General features: G+C 34.0%; 1 protein-coding gene across 1 annotated transcript; it reads right to left on the reverse strand.

Moving 5' to 3' along the window:
• Window positions 1-317: 317 nt before the first annotated feature.
• On the reverse strand, window positions 318-13,444 carry LOC143574590 (putative xyloglucan endotransglucosylase/hydrolase protein 32). Its single transcript, XM_077059179.1, has 4 exons — window positions 13,215-13,444; window positions 12,415-12,515; window positions 1,761-1,978; window positions 318-923 (listed from the first exon to the last, which is right to left on the reverse strand). Exons 1-4 carry the CDS (start codon window positions 13,420-13,422, stop codon window positions 557-559), a joined length of 894 nt encoding a protein of 297 aa, XP_076915294.1. The 5' UTR covers window positions 13,423-13,444; the 3' UTR covers window positions 318-556.
• Window positions 13,445-15,627: the final 2,183 nt, after the last annotated feature.

Raw genomic sequence — 15,627 nt, forward strand, 5'->3', positions numbered from 1 at the left:
ATGTGTTGTTAAATTGGAGTGTTAATTTACTAAGTTAGGAATTAGGTTATAAATTAAAATTATAGATTAAATTAATATTTACTACATTATATGTATTTAATAACTAAATAATAATAAATTTATAAAAATTTATGATGACGAATGTAGAGTGATAAGTGACAATACATATAGTTTTTTTTATTAGAAGTTAACAACAAATATAAATTTCAAACAATAAACTACGGGAAAGTTTAACATCTTCGAGATTAACCATCATTACATCCAATATAGAGAAATAACAATAATTTTTTTTCTATAACAAATCTATAAATGCTTACCAAGTTTTATTAAAAGACCACCAGTTTTCTTAAACTTTCGACAAAAAATTACACACAAATGCACAATAACAATAAATCTCTTTGCTCTTCTGCAGGGCTTTGGATGCTGAACCAATTTTTGTGGGCCCATCACAACATACCCTAAAGAATAAAAAAAGTGCCCTTAACTTAAACTTTAAGGGCTCCCCATGTGACCTTAAATGTGTTGGGTAAATAGTAAATAAAACAGTCAAAACTGATCATATCCAGCATTCTGGTGTCAAGGAATGGTCCCTTTTGTTGTCTCTGCAATAGTTATAGACCATGTACCGGCTTTGCACCCAATTCATGATCATGTACTGCCTCCTGCTAAGGCCACCTGATCGTCCTGGTGATGCAGTGACTGGGTGGCACCGTGGTGATGAATAGGCGGTGCAACCCGTTGCTTTAAAATTGATGAACCTTCCTACAAAGGGTTGGTATTTGTAGTCGGCTTTGTATCTACCATTTTCAGTTGCCCAAGAAGACGCGTCCCATATTGACCCGTATACCCACATTGGTCTTAGTGGAAATGTTGCATCACTTTTCCTCGGATACCTTCTTATCGGCACATCGTCCACAAAAAATCTAGAAAAACACAACAAGGGTTACACAACATTTTAAAGTCGTTACATAACTTTCCAACTAAAAAGGTGGCTTTTTTTCAATAATAAAACAAGATTCAATGATTAAAGAAAAACTGTTGAAACTAGCTAGGCTATTTATTAGAAAAAAAGTATATATTTATTAAATAGTTAAAATACCTAAAATGTACCCCGATTAAAAAAAGGAAAAATCTCTAAAATAGCCCATCTACAAAATAAAATTTCAAATTTGTCCCTTCAAATTCAAGATTTCAAATTTGTCCCATAGTTATCTCGTTGTCGTCGATATGTTAGGGAATACCGACGACGAGTTACTAAACGAACCAGAGAACGACACGTGGCCGGAATCTGGCCGGAATAGGTCGTATACGATGTGTTATCGAGGCCATTTCATCGCATACGATTTGTTATACATGTTCTTTGTTCACGACGTCAACGCCGGGCTACCATACTTGACGCCCGTGTTCACATCGCCGGCGACGGCTTACCGGATCTCATGGCCGGCGACTTGTTGACAAAACATAGGGTTGAAGATGCATTTCTTGTGCTAATGCAGGGTTGACGATGCGTTTCTGGTGCTAACATAGGGTCGACGATGCGTTTCCGGTGCTAACGTAGGGTCGACGATGCGTTACGCATAACGCGTCGTGCGTTACATGTTTTTTATTAACGCGTCGTGCCTTTTCCTCTTCCCCGCCAACATGTCGACGATGACGAGATAACTATGGGACAAAACTGGAAACTTGAATTTGGAGGGACAAATTTGAAATCTTGTTTTCTAGATGGACCATTTTAAGAATTTTTTCTTAATAAAACTTACATTATATCATGTGGGCTCCACAAGATTGCATAGTGATGAAAATTTTCAGTGGGGTCAAACCATAAATGAAACTTCATTTCTCTCCCAATAATCTTGCCATCACCACTTCCTCTTATGTACACATTTGTTTGCAATGTGTATGGCTTCCCAAATGTTGTTCCAAGGAATTCTATGTCAACTTCATCATGGAACCCTGGATGTGCTTCATTGTTTGAAAGCTACATTCAAAATATTTTTATTAATTAACTGAAATAGTTAATGCCATTTGAAACTTGTAGCAAATATTGTAGACAAAGTAGTAAATATAGAATTTGAATTTATATTAAAATATGTTCTTTTGGCTATAAACTTATATATATCTATACAATTAAATAAATAAAGCTTTCCTCTAGCCACGTGTCATTCATTTAGCCCACCCTCACTCATCCATTCCCGCCTATGTCCACAATCCATTTAGAAACCATTAACCCGGCCCGATTCTAATTGTTACCACCAGATCTTTCAAACAAACCCTAATTCATCCTTCATGTCCTCCTCACTGGTGTAATCAGGCTGTAGAATGCCTTCATCTCCGTTCGTCTCCTCTCCTGTGTTGCAGCCGCACCCACACCCGCCACCGCCATCGCCAACCCCGTTTTCTCACCGGATTCCACTTCTCCGGTGTTGCAGCACCCGCCACCGCCACCGCACCAGCCACCGCACCAGCCACCGCCACCGCCGGTATGCTATAGTTTTTGCTTTCTAATTTGATTCGTTGTTCTTTAACTATTAATATAAACCTTAAATCGATTTGATTATGTATTTAGGCATTAATCGATTCCACTTCTCCGGTGTTGCAGCAGCATGTTCGGACCGCCAGTATGCTATAGTTTTTGCTTTCTGATTTGATTCGTTGTTCTTTAACTATTAATATAAACCCTAAATCGATTTGATTATGTATTTAGGCATTAATCGATTTCACTTCTCCGGTGTTGCAGCAGCATGTTCAGACCGCCGGTATGTTATAGTTGTTGCTTTCTCATTTGATTCGGTCTTCGTTAATTATTTATATAAACACTAAATTGATTTCATTATGTATTTAGGCATTAATCAATTCCACTTCTCCGGTGTTGCAGCAGCATGTTCGGAGCGCCGGTATGTTATAGTTGCTTTCTCATTTGATTTGGTGTACGTTAATTATTTATAGAAACACTTGTAACATCCGAAAAATTTTAATGATGAATAAAGGAAGTTATGTTTAGTGATTTCGCGTAATTAATTAATATCGGGTAAGGAGCGGGTCTTGGACTTGGATTAATTGAGATGGAATTTCAGGGATATAAATACCCCCAAAACCCCAAAATACCTTCATTTCCATCATTTTCCTAAAAACACTCCATAACATACACACCACCTACAACCGCCGGCGGCAGCCGAGGAGAGGGAGAGCGAGGTCCGAGAAAGAGAGAGCGGTTGGTTGTGATTAAGCAAGTAAACGAGATCCAAACAAGCCCAAAAAGGTATGGTTCTTGATCTTTGAAGTTTAATGATCCAAGCTTTTTAGTGTATAAACGACCGAAAATGGCCGGGTAGCGTAGTGGGTGATATTGAACCATAGCAAGGGTGTTAAAATCGCTCGAAATGCCGATCAGAAGCTAAAACAGCGGCTGTCTGGGCAACTTCGCCTTCATCTGGGCAACTTCGCCTTCAAAGCAACGAACTTCGCCTGCAAGCTAAGTTCGCCTGATGAACTTCGCCTGAGGCCAAGTTCGCCTGATGGCAACTTCGCTGTAAAGCTAAGTTCGCCTAGCTGGTAACTTCGCCTAAAGCTAAGTTCGCCTAAGGTTAACTTCGCCTAAAGTCAACTTCGATTAGAAAATAAATTAAAAATCTAATGAAAAATGTGTTAAGACAGTTAATGGAAATAAAATTTTTCCAAGCTGACCTGGCAGCTCGACCCCAGCCAGGGGCTCTGCCCCTTGGACCCTGCTAGGGGCTGCCGCCCCTAGACCCCGCTGCCAGGGGCGCTGCCCCCGGACCCTCGTTCGTTGTGGGTCATATAAAGATAGAAATACATTATAAGTAGTGATAGTTAAATTGATATGTATACTTGTTATACAGTCAGCCGTGCACAACTGAAGAAAGGGATTACGATCAACGGAGAACGTAACCGTGTTCAGGTGAGTTTCTAGCCCCATTCCTTGTTATGTTTTCGGGGCTGTGTGCATACTTGATGTGTTGTTAATACATTTATCCTAAGTGATAAGTGTATGCCCTATGTGATATATGTGATATGTATGAATGATTGCTTGATGGTACGTGAACGATCTTCGGATATTGCACGTACCGTCAGGTTGTAATGTTAAGTATAAGGTAAATATGATATGTATGCTCATGCGTATAAATGTGATAAAGTTAATAAAAGAAGGAAATAATGATGTATGGTTGTATGGTTACGAAAAGGGTACCGAGCCCTAATAATACTCGAGGTATGATGTATGGTTGTATGGTAACGAAGAGGGAATCGAACCCTTCTAATATTCGAAAACTAGGGACCAGACCCTTATAATATCTGTGATGATAGGGACCAGACCCTTATAATATCTGTGATGTTAGGGAATTGAACCCTTCTAATATTCAAAAACTAGGGACCAGACCCTTATAATATCTGTGATGATAGGGACCAGACCCTTATAATATCTGTGATGTTAGGGAATCGAACCCTTCTAATATTCGAAAACTAGGGACCAGACCCTTATAATATCTGTGATGTTAGGGACCAGACCCTTATAATATCTGTGATGGTAGGGAATCGAACCCTTCTAATATTCGAAAACTAGGGACCAGACCCTTATAATATCTGTGAGGTTATAGGGCGAAAGGCTCTTTAAGAAGTATGATTATGTATGTAAGGAAAGTATGAAGGTAAGAATGAACGTATGATTATGTATGTAAATAAAGTATGAAAGTAAAAATGAAGTAAAAGCACTTAGGTGTATATGAAAGAAAGTTAAGAGATTAAGTATGGAATGTAAGAATGTATTGTATGATTATGTGATTAACTAGAACTCACTCAGCGTAGCTGACTTTTAGTATGCACGCAGGTGAGTAGGATGAGACAGCTGGCTTGAGCGGGGACACATGGCAGAAGAATAAGAGCCTGGCATCTGAAGACTTACGATGTTTTAATTTTAATGTTTTAATGTGAAAGACAAAGGACGTTTTGAGACAAGTTATGAAATATTCTAATGTTTTATGAAAGTTTTATATTCCGCGTAAATGTTTTAATTAACTCTGATATTTAGAACTGTGTTTATGAGTAAATCCAACACGAAAGTAGGGTTACCGGTAACGGGGCCTTACAACACTAAATCGACTTCATCATGTACTTAGGCATTAATTGATTAATAAGCGTCATCTTCGGTGTTCGTTAGTTATTTATATAATTAAGTTAGATCAAGTTATATTACTCTGTCATCAACTCGATTACATTCGCTGTTCGTTAAATTTATTTTATATAAACACTAAACTGATTTCATTATGTATTTAGGCATTAATCGATTCCACTTCTCCGGTGTTGCAGCAGCATGTTCGGACCGCCGGTATGCTATAGTTTTTGCTTTCTGATTTGATTCGTTGTTCTTTAACTATTAATATAAACCCTAAATCGATTTGATTATGTATTTAGGCATTAATCGATTCCACTTCTCCGGTGTTGCAGCAGCATGTTCAGACCGCCGGTATGTTATAGTTGTTGCTTTCTCATTAGATTCGGTCTTCGTTAACTATTAATATAAACTCTAAATCGATTTGATTATGTATTTAGGCATTCATCGATTCCACTTCTCCGGTGTTGCAGCAGCATGTTCGGACCGCTGGTATGTTATAGTTGTTTTCTCATTTGATTTGGTGTTCGTTAATTATTTATATAAACACTAAATCGACTTCATTATGTACTTAGGCATTAATTGATTAATAAGAGTCATCTTCGGTGTTCGTTAGTTATTTATATAATTAAGTTAGATCAAGTTATATTACTCTGTCATCAACTCGATTACGTTCGCTGTTCGTTAAATTTATTTTATATAAACACTAAACTGATTTCATTATGTATTTAGGCATTAATCGATTCCACTTCTCCGGTGTTGCAGCAGCATGTTCGGACCGCCGGTATGTTATAGTTGCTTTCTCATTTGATTTGGTGTTCGTTAATTATTTATACAAACACTAAATCGACTTCATTATGTACTTAGGCATTAATTGATTAATAAGCGTCATCTTCGGTGTTTGTTAGTTATTTATATAATTAAGTTAGATCAAGTTATATTACTCTGTCATCAACTCGATTACATTCGCTGTTCGTTAAATTTATTTTATATAAACACTAAACTGATTTCATTATGTATTTAGGCATTAATCGATTCCACTTCTCCGGTGTTGCAGCAGCATGTTCGGACCGCCGGTATGTTATAGTTGCTTTCTCATTTGATTTGGTGTTCGTTAATTATTTATACAAACACTAAATCGATTTCATTATGTACTTAGGCATTAATTGATTAATAAACATCATTTTCTGTGTTCGTTAGTTACTTATATAATTAAGTTAGATCAAGTTATTTTATATATTACTCTGTTGCAGCACCCGCCACCGCCACTGCACCAGCCACCGCCACCGCCGGTATGCTATAGTTTTTGCTTTCTGATTTGATTTGTTGTTCTTTAACTATTAATATAAACCCTAAATCGATTTGATTATGTATTTAGGCATTAATTGATTCCACTTCTCCGGTGTTGCAGCAGCATGTTCGGACCGCCGGTATGTTATAGTTGCTTTCTCATTTGATTTGGTGTTTGTTAATTATTTATATAAACACTAAATCGACTTCATTATGTACTTAGGCATTAATTGATTAATAAGCGTCATCTTCGGTGTTCGTTACTTATTTATATAATTAAGTTAGATCAAGTTATATTACTCTGTCATCAACTCGATTACATTCGCTATTCGTTAAATTTATTTTATATAAACACTAAACTGATTTCATTATGTATTTAGGCATTAATCGATTCCACTTCTCCGGTGTTGCAGCAGCATGTTCGGACCTCCGGTATGTTATAGTTGCTTTCTCATTTGATTTGGTGTTCGTTAATTATTTATACAAACACTAAATCGATTTCATTATGTACTTAGGCATTAATTGATTAATAAGCGTCATCTTCGGTGTTCGTTACTTATTTATATAATTAAGTTAGATCAAGTTATTTTATATGTTACTCTGTTGCAGCACCCGCCACCGCCACCGCCACCGCACCAGCCACCGCCACCGCCAGTATGCTATAGTTTTTGCTTTCTGATTTGATTCGTTGTTCTTTAACTATTAATATAAACCCTAAATCGATTTGATTATGTATTTAGGCATTAATCGATTCCACTTCTCCGGTGTTGCAGCAGCATGTTCGGACCGCCGGTATGTTATAGTTGTTGCTTTCTCATTTGATTCGGTCTTCGTTAATTATTTATATAAACACTAAATTGATTTCATTATGTATTTAGGCATTAATCGATTCCACTTCTCCGGTGTTGCAGCAGCATGTTCGGACCGCCGGTATGTTAAAGTTGCTTTCTCATTTGATTTGATGTTCGTTAATTATTTATATAAACACTAAATCGACTTCATTATCTACTTAGGCATTAATTGATTAATAAGCGTCATCTTCGGTGTTCGTTAGTTATTTATATAATTAAGTTAGATCAAGTTATATTACTCTGTCATCAACTTGAATACATTCGTTGTTCGTTAAATTTATTTTATATATACAATTTGTTAACTTGATTGATTTATGCTCAATCAAATTATTATGTTAAGTCTGGACTTTTAAAAAGAGAATCTTTTTTTGTAACATGAGATACGAAAAATTTATAAAAAAAAATAGACATTCAAATAAATTATAATACACATTTTTTTTCGTAAAGACATTAAATTATATTAATCATGACGAAAATTGAATACTTATGCAGGTTAAAATTCGGACTAATATACGCTCATCAATAATTCTTTATTAGGTAAATTTATATTAAATATATAATTTTTTAGGTTGACTGATTTATGCTCAATCCATTATCTATGTTAACTTTTGACTTATATAAATATATATTTACCCCAATTTATAATTGCTTTAATTAAGGTTAAAATTTACTAACGTAAATCATGGGCACTGATTAATTTATAACTTTTAAATTTAATGTATTTTTGTTAACATAAAAGGAATAACTATATAAAATCATGTGACAGAATAATTTTGATACCTTACGTAAGCCTATATGAAAACGTTTAACTAACTAATTTCAACTTTAAATCTATACTATTTAATAAATAAGACTTTCGTTTGCCATGTGTCCACTCATCAGCCCTCCTCACCCTCAAAATCCCGCCTTCCACCCCACTTATTTTTACAATCAGCGCTCATCCCTTACCCGGCCCAATTTTGACATTATAAGTTTATAACCGATTATCATCTACACCTGCCAGCTTTAGATTTTCAGTCTTAAACTGTCCTTTCCATCGATGCCCTAATCCTTGAATCTCTCGCATCTATTTATTTATTATCGATCATTTTCAATTTTCTCGCTCCCACATCGTAATTCCATAATCGATCTTTCTATCTGCGATCTGTCCTTCAACAACTTTAATACATGGTTCAACAATTTCAGTTGTGTTGTTCTACATCTTTATTCATGTTAGGGTTTATTTGCTTTATGTTTCAAGTGTTGATTTGTTAGATATTGTTTTCTTTTCGTAATCTTCTGCAATCTTTTTATCGAAATCAAAATCTTATAAATTTGTTTGTTAATTACAAATGTATTTAGTTTTTCTTTGGCCCTGTTCATCGACCATTATTTAGGATAAAGTTAGTTGTAGATATTTAATAGGTAGAAACATTGATGTATATATGTAATGAACTAACACGGTTGAAAATAATGAATATTTTTTGTGATTTTAGAATTCCAATATGCTGTTGCGAACGGCCTCTCCCATTTTGCTTGCCATTGAACTTATATTGGGTTTAGTTTTTACTGTTTTAATTGTTTATTTTATTAATTTAAATGAAAGCAGTCAAAATTACTTTTTGTGATGCTTGATGACAGTATTATTGAGATTGGTCAATTACTCGTCGTGTGAACATTTGAGTCCATGTTTTAGTTAATATTTTTGGACACATAACTTAATGATTGAAGATTAAAGTATGCGCTATAAAGTGTAAAGTTTCTTCTGATCGAGACCAAACTTTTATACCTCACTCAGTTTGTTATGTTACTTATGTTGGTTGTAAACATTCTTAATATTGATTCATACTTCTTTTATTTGACTGGCTATTTATGCTGGAACTGGTAAATAATGGGTCAGAACTTAAATCATGAAATGGCATGGCTACTATCCTTACATGTTGGTTGAAAGCTCGGGGTAAGGCATTATCCCCTGATGCTGAGATGGATACTATTGTCATGCAACCATTGTTTCAGGATGGTTCAGTGAGCATCAAAACCCGTATAGTCATTGTCTTTTTTACTTCTTTTCATACTGTTGTTATGTTAATATCTTCATGGTGATTAGGAATGTTAACTCTCTTCGCAACATGTGAATTTATAATGGCTTTTGATTTTATATTGATCTTCATTACATTTCTTTTGCAGACAAAGATAACAAAAGAATGTACTTCAATAACCTTGTGTGGCGAGATATTCATACTTTTGATCAAAATATAGATAATACCATTATATTAGATAATTGATCAAAATCTAGAGAATTCCATGATCTTATTTTTGAAAAAACATACACATGAATTGTTATTAATAATCAAATTCATTACCAAATTTGTTTCCTAGAATTAGGGATGGGCAAATAGTACTGGGTATTTTCGTACCGATACATAAAGTTTTTAAGAAAACAGGATCTAATAATTCGGGTTCGGTACCAATCAGTATCGGTGTTGGAGTTTACTGAATTTTTGCCTACGATATCGGTACCAAACCAAGAATTTTCGGTACCCGTACCGATACCAAGTTTTTAGGAAATTCAGGATCCGGTCCGGAATGATACTGAGCTCATCCCCACCTAAAATCATTGCAATTTGCAGTCAGTTGCGTGTTATACTAAAATCATTGCAATTAGCGTTATTACCCTACTTAATTAAAATCATTCTCAAATTCATTTTTATGACTTTCTATATAATTAATATCATATATAAATAGTACAGTTTACACACCAATTATAGATCTCTAACTTTAGCAGGTTGACTCTAATTTCTGTTTGAACTTTAAATGTCAAGTTATCTTATTTACGGAGTATATGTTAACTGCAAATTTCGTAACGTTTTATACAAATATTTTAGTCCTTGGAAAAACCATTTTCAAAAATAACAAAACTTGTCAAATTATTTAAAGCGTCAAAAGTTTTTGCCTTGTGTGTTATTCAATTAATTGATTTTTCAAATTCAAATAATGTAATCACCATCTAAATAACTGTATCTGATTTAGCAAGTTGACTCTTTTAATTTCTGCTCGAACGTTATATTTCAGCTTACTTATATGGCATAGTAATATACAAATTATGAAAATTATATAACTGCAAACTTTCTGTTACAAACTTATTTGTACAAATTTTGTGTCTAAATTACATGTAATCGTTCAATTACATTACAAACTTATTTATGTTTTACAAATTCCGTGACATTTTATACAAATTATGGAAATTTCGGAGAAGACAAATTCCATTTTCAGTTGTCTTACAATGACAATTAATAAATGTCAAGGTCAATTACTATAAAAAAATGGGTTGTATTAAAAACATCAGGTTTTCAGTCTTGGACAACTACATGTGACATTATCAAGACTCAAAAGCATAAAGAGAGTAAAATTATTAATATTACACATGGTAAAGTTACAAATAGGATTCTAATGTTAGAAATTTATAATTTATATTTAATGTTTGTAAATATAAATGTAACTTGATTTATTATGATTTAATGTTATTCATCGTTTTTTATGTTTAAAAAAAACCTTTTGACATGATTAGTTTGCATAATTTATAGTGTACATTTTATTGTGCAACAAGCCTATCAATTATTCTTTTCTTATAGCATGACCATTTAATATGATCAAATAAGTTCTCTGATAAATCAATAATAGTTATTATAAAGTATTTATATCATAGTGTATCTAATGTTATATGGTAACAAAGGAAATATCTCATGAAATAGTAACAAACTTTCAAAAGTGTTTCAATTAGGTAACTCATATATATTTTTTTCAAATCGGGTCACAAAATCTTCAAATCGAGTCTTACTGATTTTTGTGTGTCAAGAAAGAAATAAAGGATAAGATGTGGGGGTTGGTATTTGCAATATATGTAGTTAAATTTTAAAAAATTTAAAAATGTTAATATATTAAAATTCAAAAATATAAAATAAAATCTACGTCGTCACTCAACGTCAACATAAAAAAAAGATAAAAAGATTTCTTATGTGGAACATAAAAGAAAAACGCTAAAAATACATGTTAAAACATTTAATTTAATAAAATATGAAAATTTAATGACTTAATTGTAACAATTTTTAAAGTTGAGTAACCTTAATTGAAACACTTTTAAAACTTGATTACTATTCTATGAAATTGCCCCGGTAACAAATGCAATTATTTAATCAACATAGTTTTCTTCTTAGGAGTAGTAAATTCCTTACTATTATTATATGTACATATTATATAAACATAGGACATCTATGATCTATTATATGATATTTGTCGATTTATGATCAATATAGAAGTCAAAAAGATATTTCAAATGTTTTGAACTTACAAAATTAAATTTGTTAAAGCCGTGTTGTACACGGGTATTTAACCTAGTTTATAAATATATATAATTTTATTTATTTGAAATGGAGGGATTACTTATTCCGTCTCAATGAATGAAGCAAATTAAAGTTTTCAATCCAAATAAAAATCGATCATAAACCGGTTTTGACTTTTATTGACCAAACGAATTGAACCAATATCAACCCCAACCAGTTTAGGGTTTGTGCACCGATATTCTACACTAATCTTATCCTTTTATTTTTAGAAAGATTCATGCACATTGTTCAAAGGGATATCATTTGTTTTTCACAAAATTACAAACACCTAATGACAAAATTCAAGAACATGTTCTTCACTTTATCTAACCATGCAATCATACCAGGATATAATACTTAAAATGATACTTAATATTTAAATTCTTTTAATCATTTATTGCTATTTTTAATACTCATTACAATAAAATATCAATATATATGTAATTTTATTTGTTGTAATTCTTACTTTGATAGGGTGATAAAGCGTTAAGTGTGTAAAATAGGAGGTTAAGGATTTAATCCCTCTAAAGTGTGACATTTAACTGTTAAAAATATATAATTTTATTTATTTGATGCTTCTAAAACGGGATTCCTGATTTTAAAATATAGGAAAGAATATTTCTTTTGGAAGAATTCATGAAAAGGTAAAAAAGTTAATGATGTGACATGAATATTGTCGATAAGCGAGCAAATTATTGGTGGAAGTGTCATTGTGTATTCCAAGTATTGTACTATGAGTTTCAATGCGTGTACTGATATTATAATAATCATTGATATGTTTAGTGCTCACATAGAATGCTGTTATCACTCCCGCTGTATAACCCTTTTGAAGTTTGATGGATGCTCCAAAGTAGCCGGATCTAAATGGTTTTACCGACTTGAACCCGCTTCCTGTCATCAAGAAATTATTCAAGATTTAGTTACGGACTTGATATACAGAGTAAGTTTTAGAGTCATGCTCAACTATATTTTAATGGTCAGCTTTTTTAATGATTTAGCACAAACTTGTCAAATAATCATAACAAAATTAACCCATTAATATATTTCTTGTACTTTATATTTTAAACCATTTTTTCTTAATATATTGAGGAAATAGTACTAGAAGAACTCACGTGACTCGTCATCGTCCTGTTAACCAACAAGATCATATGATCATGTAAATGGTAGCTAACATTCTACATTTCAATGGTTAAAATTAAAAATTTTCATTTTTCACAAATCACTATGTAACAATTAATCATTTTATCAGAAAAACTCCACTAGTACTGTTTACCAATGGGACCAGATAAAACGCAGTTTTCATTATAAATGCAGCCTTTAGGTGATAAAACTAGAAACCGGTAGAAGTTGGACAAGAGGGTGTTTGGGATTTCTTATTTTACCTCCTTATAACTTATTTAAGACATAAGTTATAAGTCATAAAGTTGTAACTTATACATTTATACACTCATAAAATCAAACTTTTCCAAACATCTTATAACTTATAACTTATGGGTTATAAGTAACATTTGTTTCTAAAGTAACATTTGTTTCTAATAAAACATTAAATCTAAAGTAAAATTATTTGAAAAAGGGTGAAGAGTGTGTGACCTGATGTACGGTCGAGCCATATGTCAACAGCATTGCTGTTGATGCTCTGGTGGCTAGGACCCCATAGGTTTCTAAACCCTTGGTTAAATGTCATGGACCTGAACTTTGAGCTTGGGTAGAACCCAGGTGAAGGTGGCCATGAGCCAGCATTGGTGACTGATGATCCAGTGAGGATGAAAACAAGTGAAAAGAAGGTAATAAACCCCATTAAAAGTCTAAAGAAGCAGACAGAAATGGGGAGAGGCTGATGAGAAAGAGTGATGTGTAGGTGTATAAATGGGGTGAGGTGAGGTGAGGTGAGGTGAGGTGAGGTGAGGTGTGAGTGGGGTGGGGTGGGGTAGGGGTCATGGGGGTAGTGTGATGAAGGATTGAAGGGTGTTACAAACTTACAATATCAATATTCAATACTCATTTAACAATTAACATAATCTTAGGAGTTTGTGTTAGGACATTCATTCTTATGACAGGGTAACAATCATAATCCTATCCTAAAATACATTATTTGAATTTAAATATATAAAAATAATTAATAGGTAACTTTTGATTGATTGATTATTTAAGAAAGGTAGAAAGAAATAAGGCGTGTGTTGAAGCATGCTTGTGTGGATCTTACTGGAGTGTCCCTCTTGTCTGGCTTAGGGACATCGAATTTGTTGCTAGGCAGGCCGTGTTAAAGGCAGAAGCAGGAAAAATCACTAAGCACGAGAAGTCATGTTTTGAGAATCAACACGCCTTTATTTCTTTTGCTTTCGATACATTTGGGTCTCTTGCCCCTGATGCTGCTATGTTTTTTAAAAGAGTTCAACGCGTCGTGCGCAGTAACTCAACGATGCCGAAGAACGATAACTTTGTTTTCAGTATGATCGGTTTTGTTATTCAAAAGAGGGGTAGCGACGCAGTTTGTTGCCCGTTACCTGTCTCTCTATTGTAATTGGATCCTTTTTTATCTAATTTTATGCCCCATAAAATTATAATTATTATACAATATATTTAACTTTTCATTTAATGAGCTTTTGGGTTTTTATGAAAAAGTTAGGGTTAATTCATTCAAAAGTCCAATCTTTACATGTATATAATTAACAGCCACGGATCTAGTCTTTTAGATGTTAAACAATTAATTTGGACATAAAAAGTTAGGACTTTGGGTTTAAATGGGTCTGGTTGATGTTGTTATTCAATTAGTGAAACTTGGTGTGCATTTGGCGACACTTCGGCCACCTCCATACGGCGACACTCGTCAAGGAATGAAACTAATTTCAGGAAAGCCTAGGGGTGAGCAATTCGCGGTTCCGAACCGTTAGAACCGGGGAACCGGAACCGAACCGTTAGATCCGAACCGTATTATTGTATTTCGGGTCCGGTTCCGGTTCTTAAATTTGGCTGAAAACGATTCCCGGTTCGGTTCCGGTTAGAACCGTCGGTTCCGGTTATAGAACCGCTAGAACCGGATTAGGTTTAAACTTTGAAGATTGTATTTAAAATCCTATTTATTTAGTAGGCTTTCATACTTCCATGTACGAACGACCATTCAAATTCTCACTTTCCCGGTTACATTAAATCTCTTACAACTTCATAAACAATAATCATCTTCCACGGCCCTAAATCTATTTTAAAAAAATAATTGTTTTCTGAAATATTTTGAGTTATTCTAATCTATTTTCAATCTCATTCATTAAAATATAATATGTTGATATAATAATGCTTTATTTTGTGGGCTGTCGCTTGTTTCTTACACCTTCTAATATTTCATATTTAGAATTTTAATTGAAAACCGGTTCTGGCAAGAACCGTTTACACAAGAACCGTTTAACTCGGTTCTGAACAGAACCGGAACCGTTAAAATATGGTTCGGTTCCGGTTCTTATATTTAGCATTTAACGGTTCCGGTTCCGGTTCCGGTTAGGTTCCCGTGGTTCTTAACCGTTGCACAGCCCTAGGAAAGCCAATGACTGGTGACACTCATGAGTGGCAACACTATGAATGGCGACACTTAAAAGGCCTAATGCAAGTTAAGCGACAATGCTAGAAATAGTTGTCTAGCCGACAATGTTAACCGTGACAGTACCGAAGACATTGTCTGGCAACAGTATCATAATGAGATGAGTTCACGTGTTAACTTTATGCAGATCATGTAATGATTGTCCTCGTCTAGATGACTTAGCACGAAGTAGCTAATAGTAGTCAGGTGAGACGTTTCCAGACCCCGTTTTGCTAAAAGTTAGAACAAAAACAATAATACACACACACATAACGACAACTCGGAAATCAAAAGGTTAATGATCCAGAAAGTTGGTACTATGGAAAGGGACGAAGTAGTGATCAAAATTGTGGCAAGGGAAGAGGTTTTTGGTAGTGGAGAAAGAGGACATGGAAGAGGAAACATAGTCAGAAGTGAGTTTAGGTGCTGTGAATG

Source organism: Bidens hawaiensis, unplaced genomic scaffold (assembly GCF_021521415.1).
Source record: "Bidens hawaiensis isolate Kalapana, Puna unplaced genomic scaffold, B.hawaiensis_p1.1 tig00001412_1, whole genome shotgun sequence".
NCBI classification, from domain to species: domain Eukaryota; kingdom Viridiplantae; phylum Streptophyta; class Magnoliopsida; order Asterales; family Asteraceae; genus Bidens; species Bidens hawaiensis.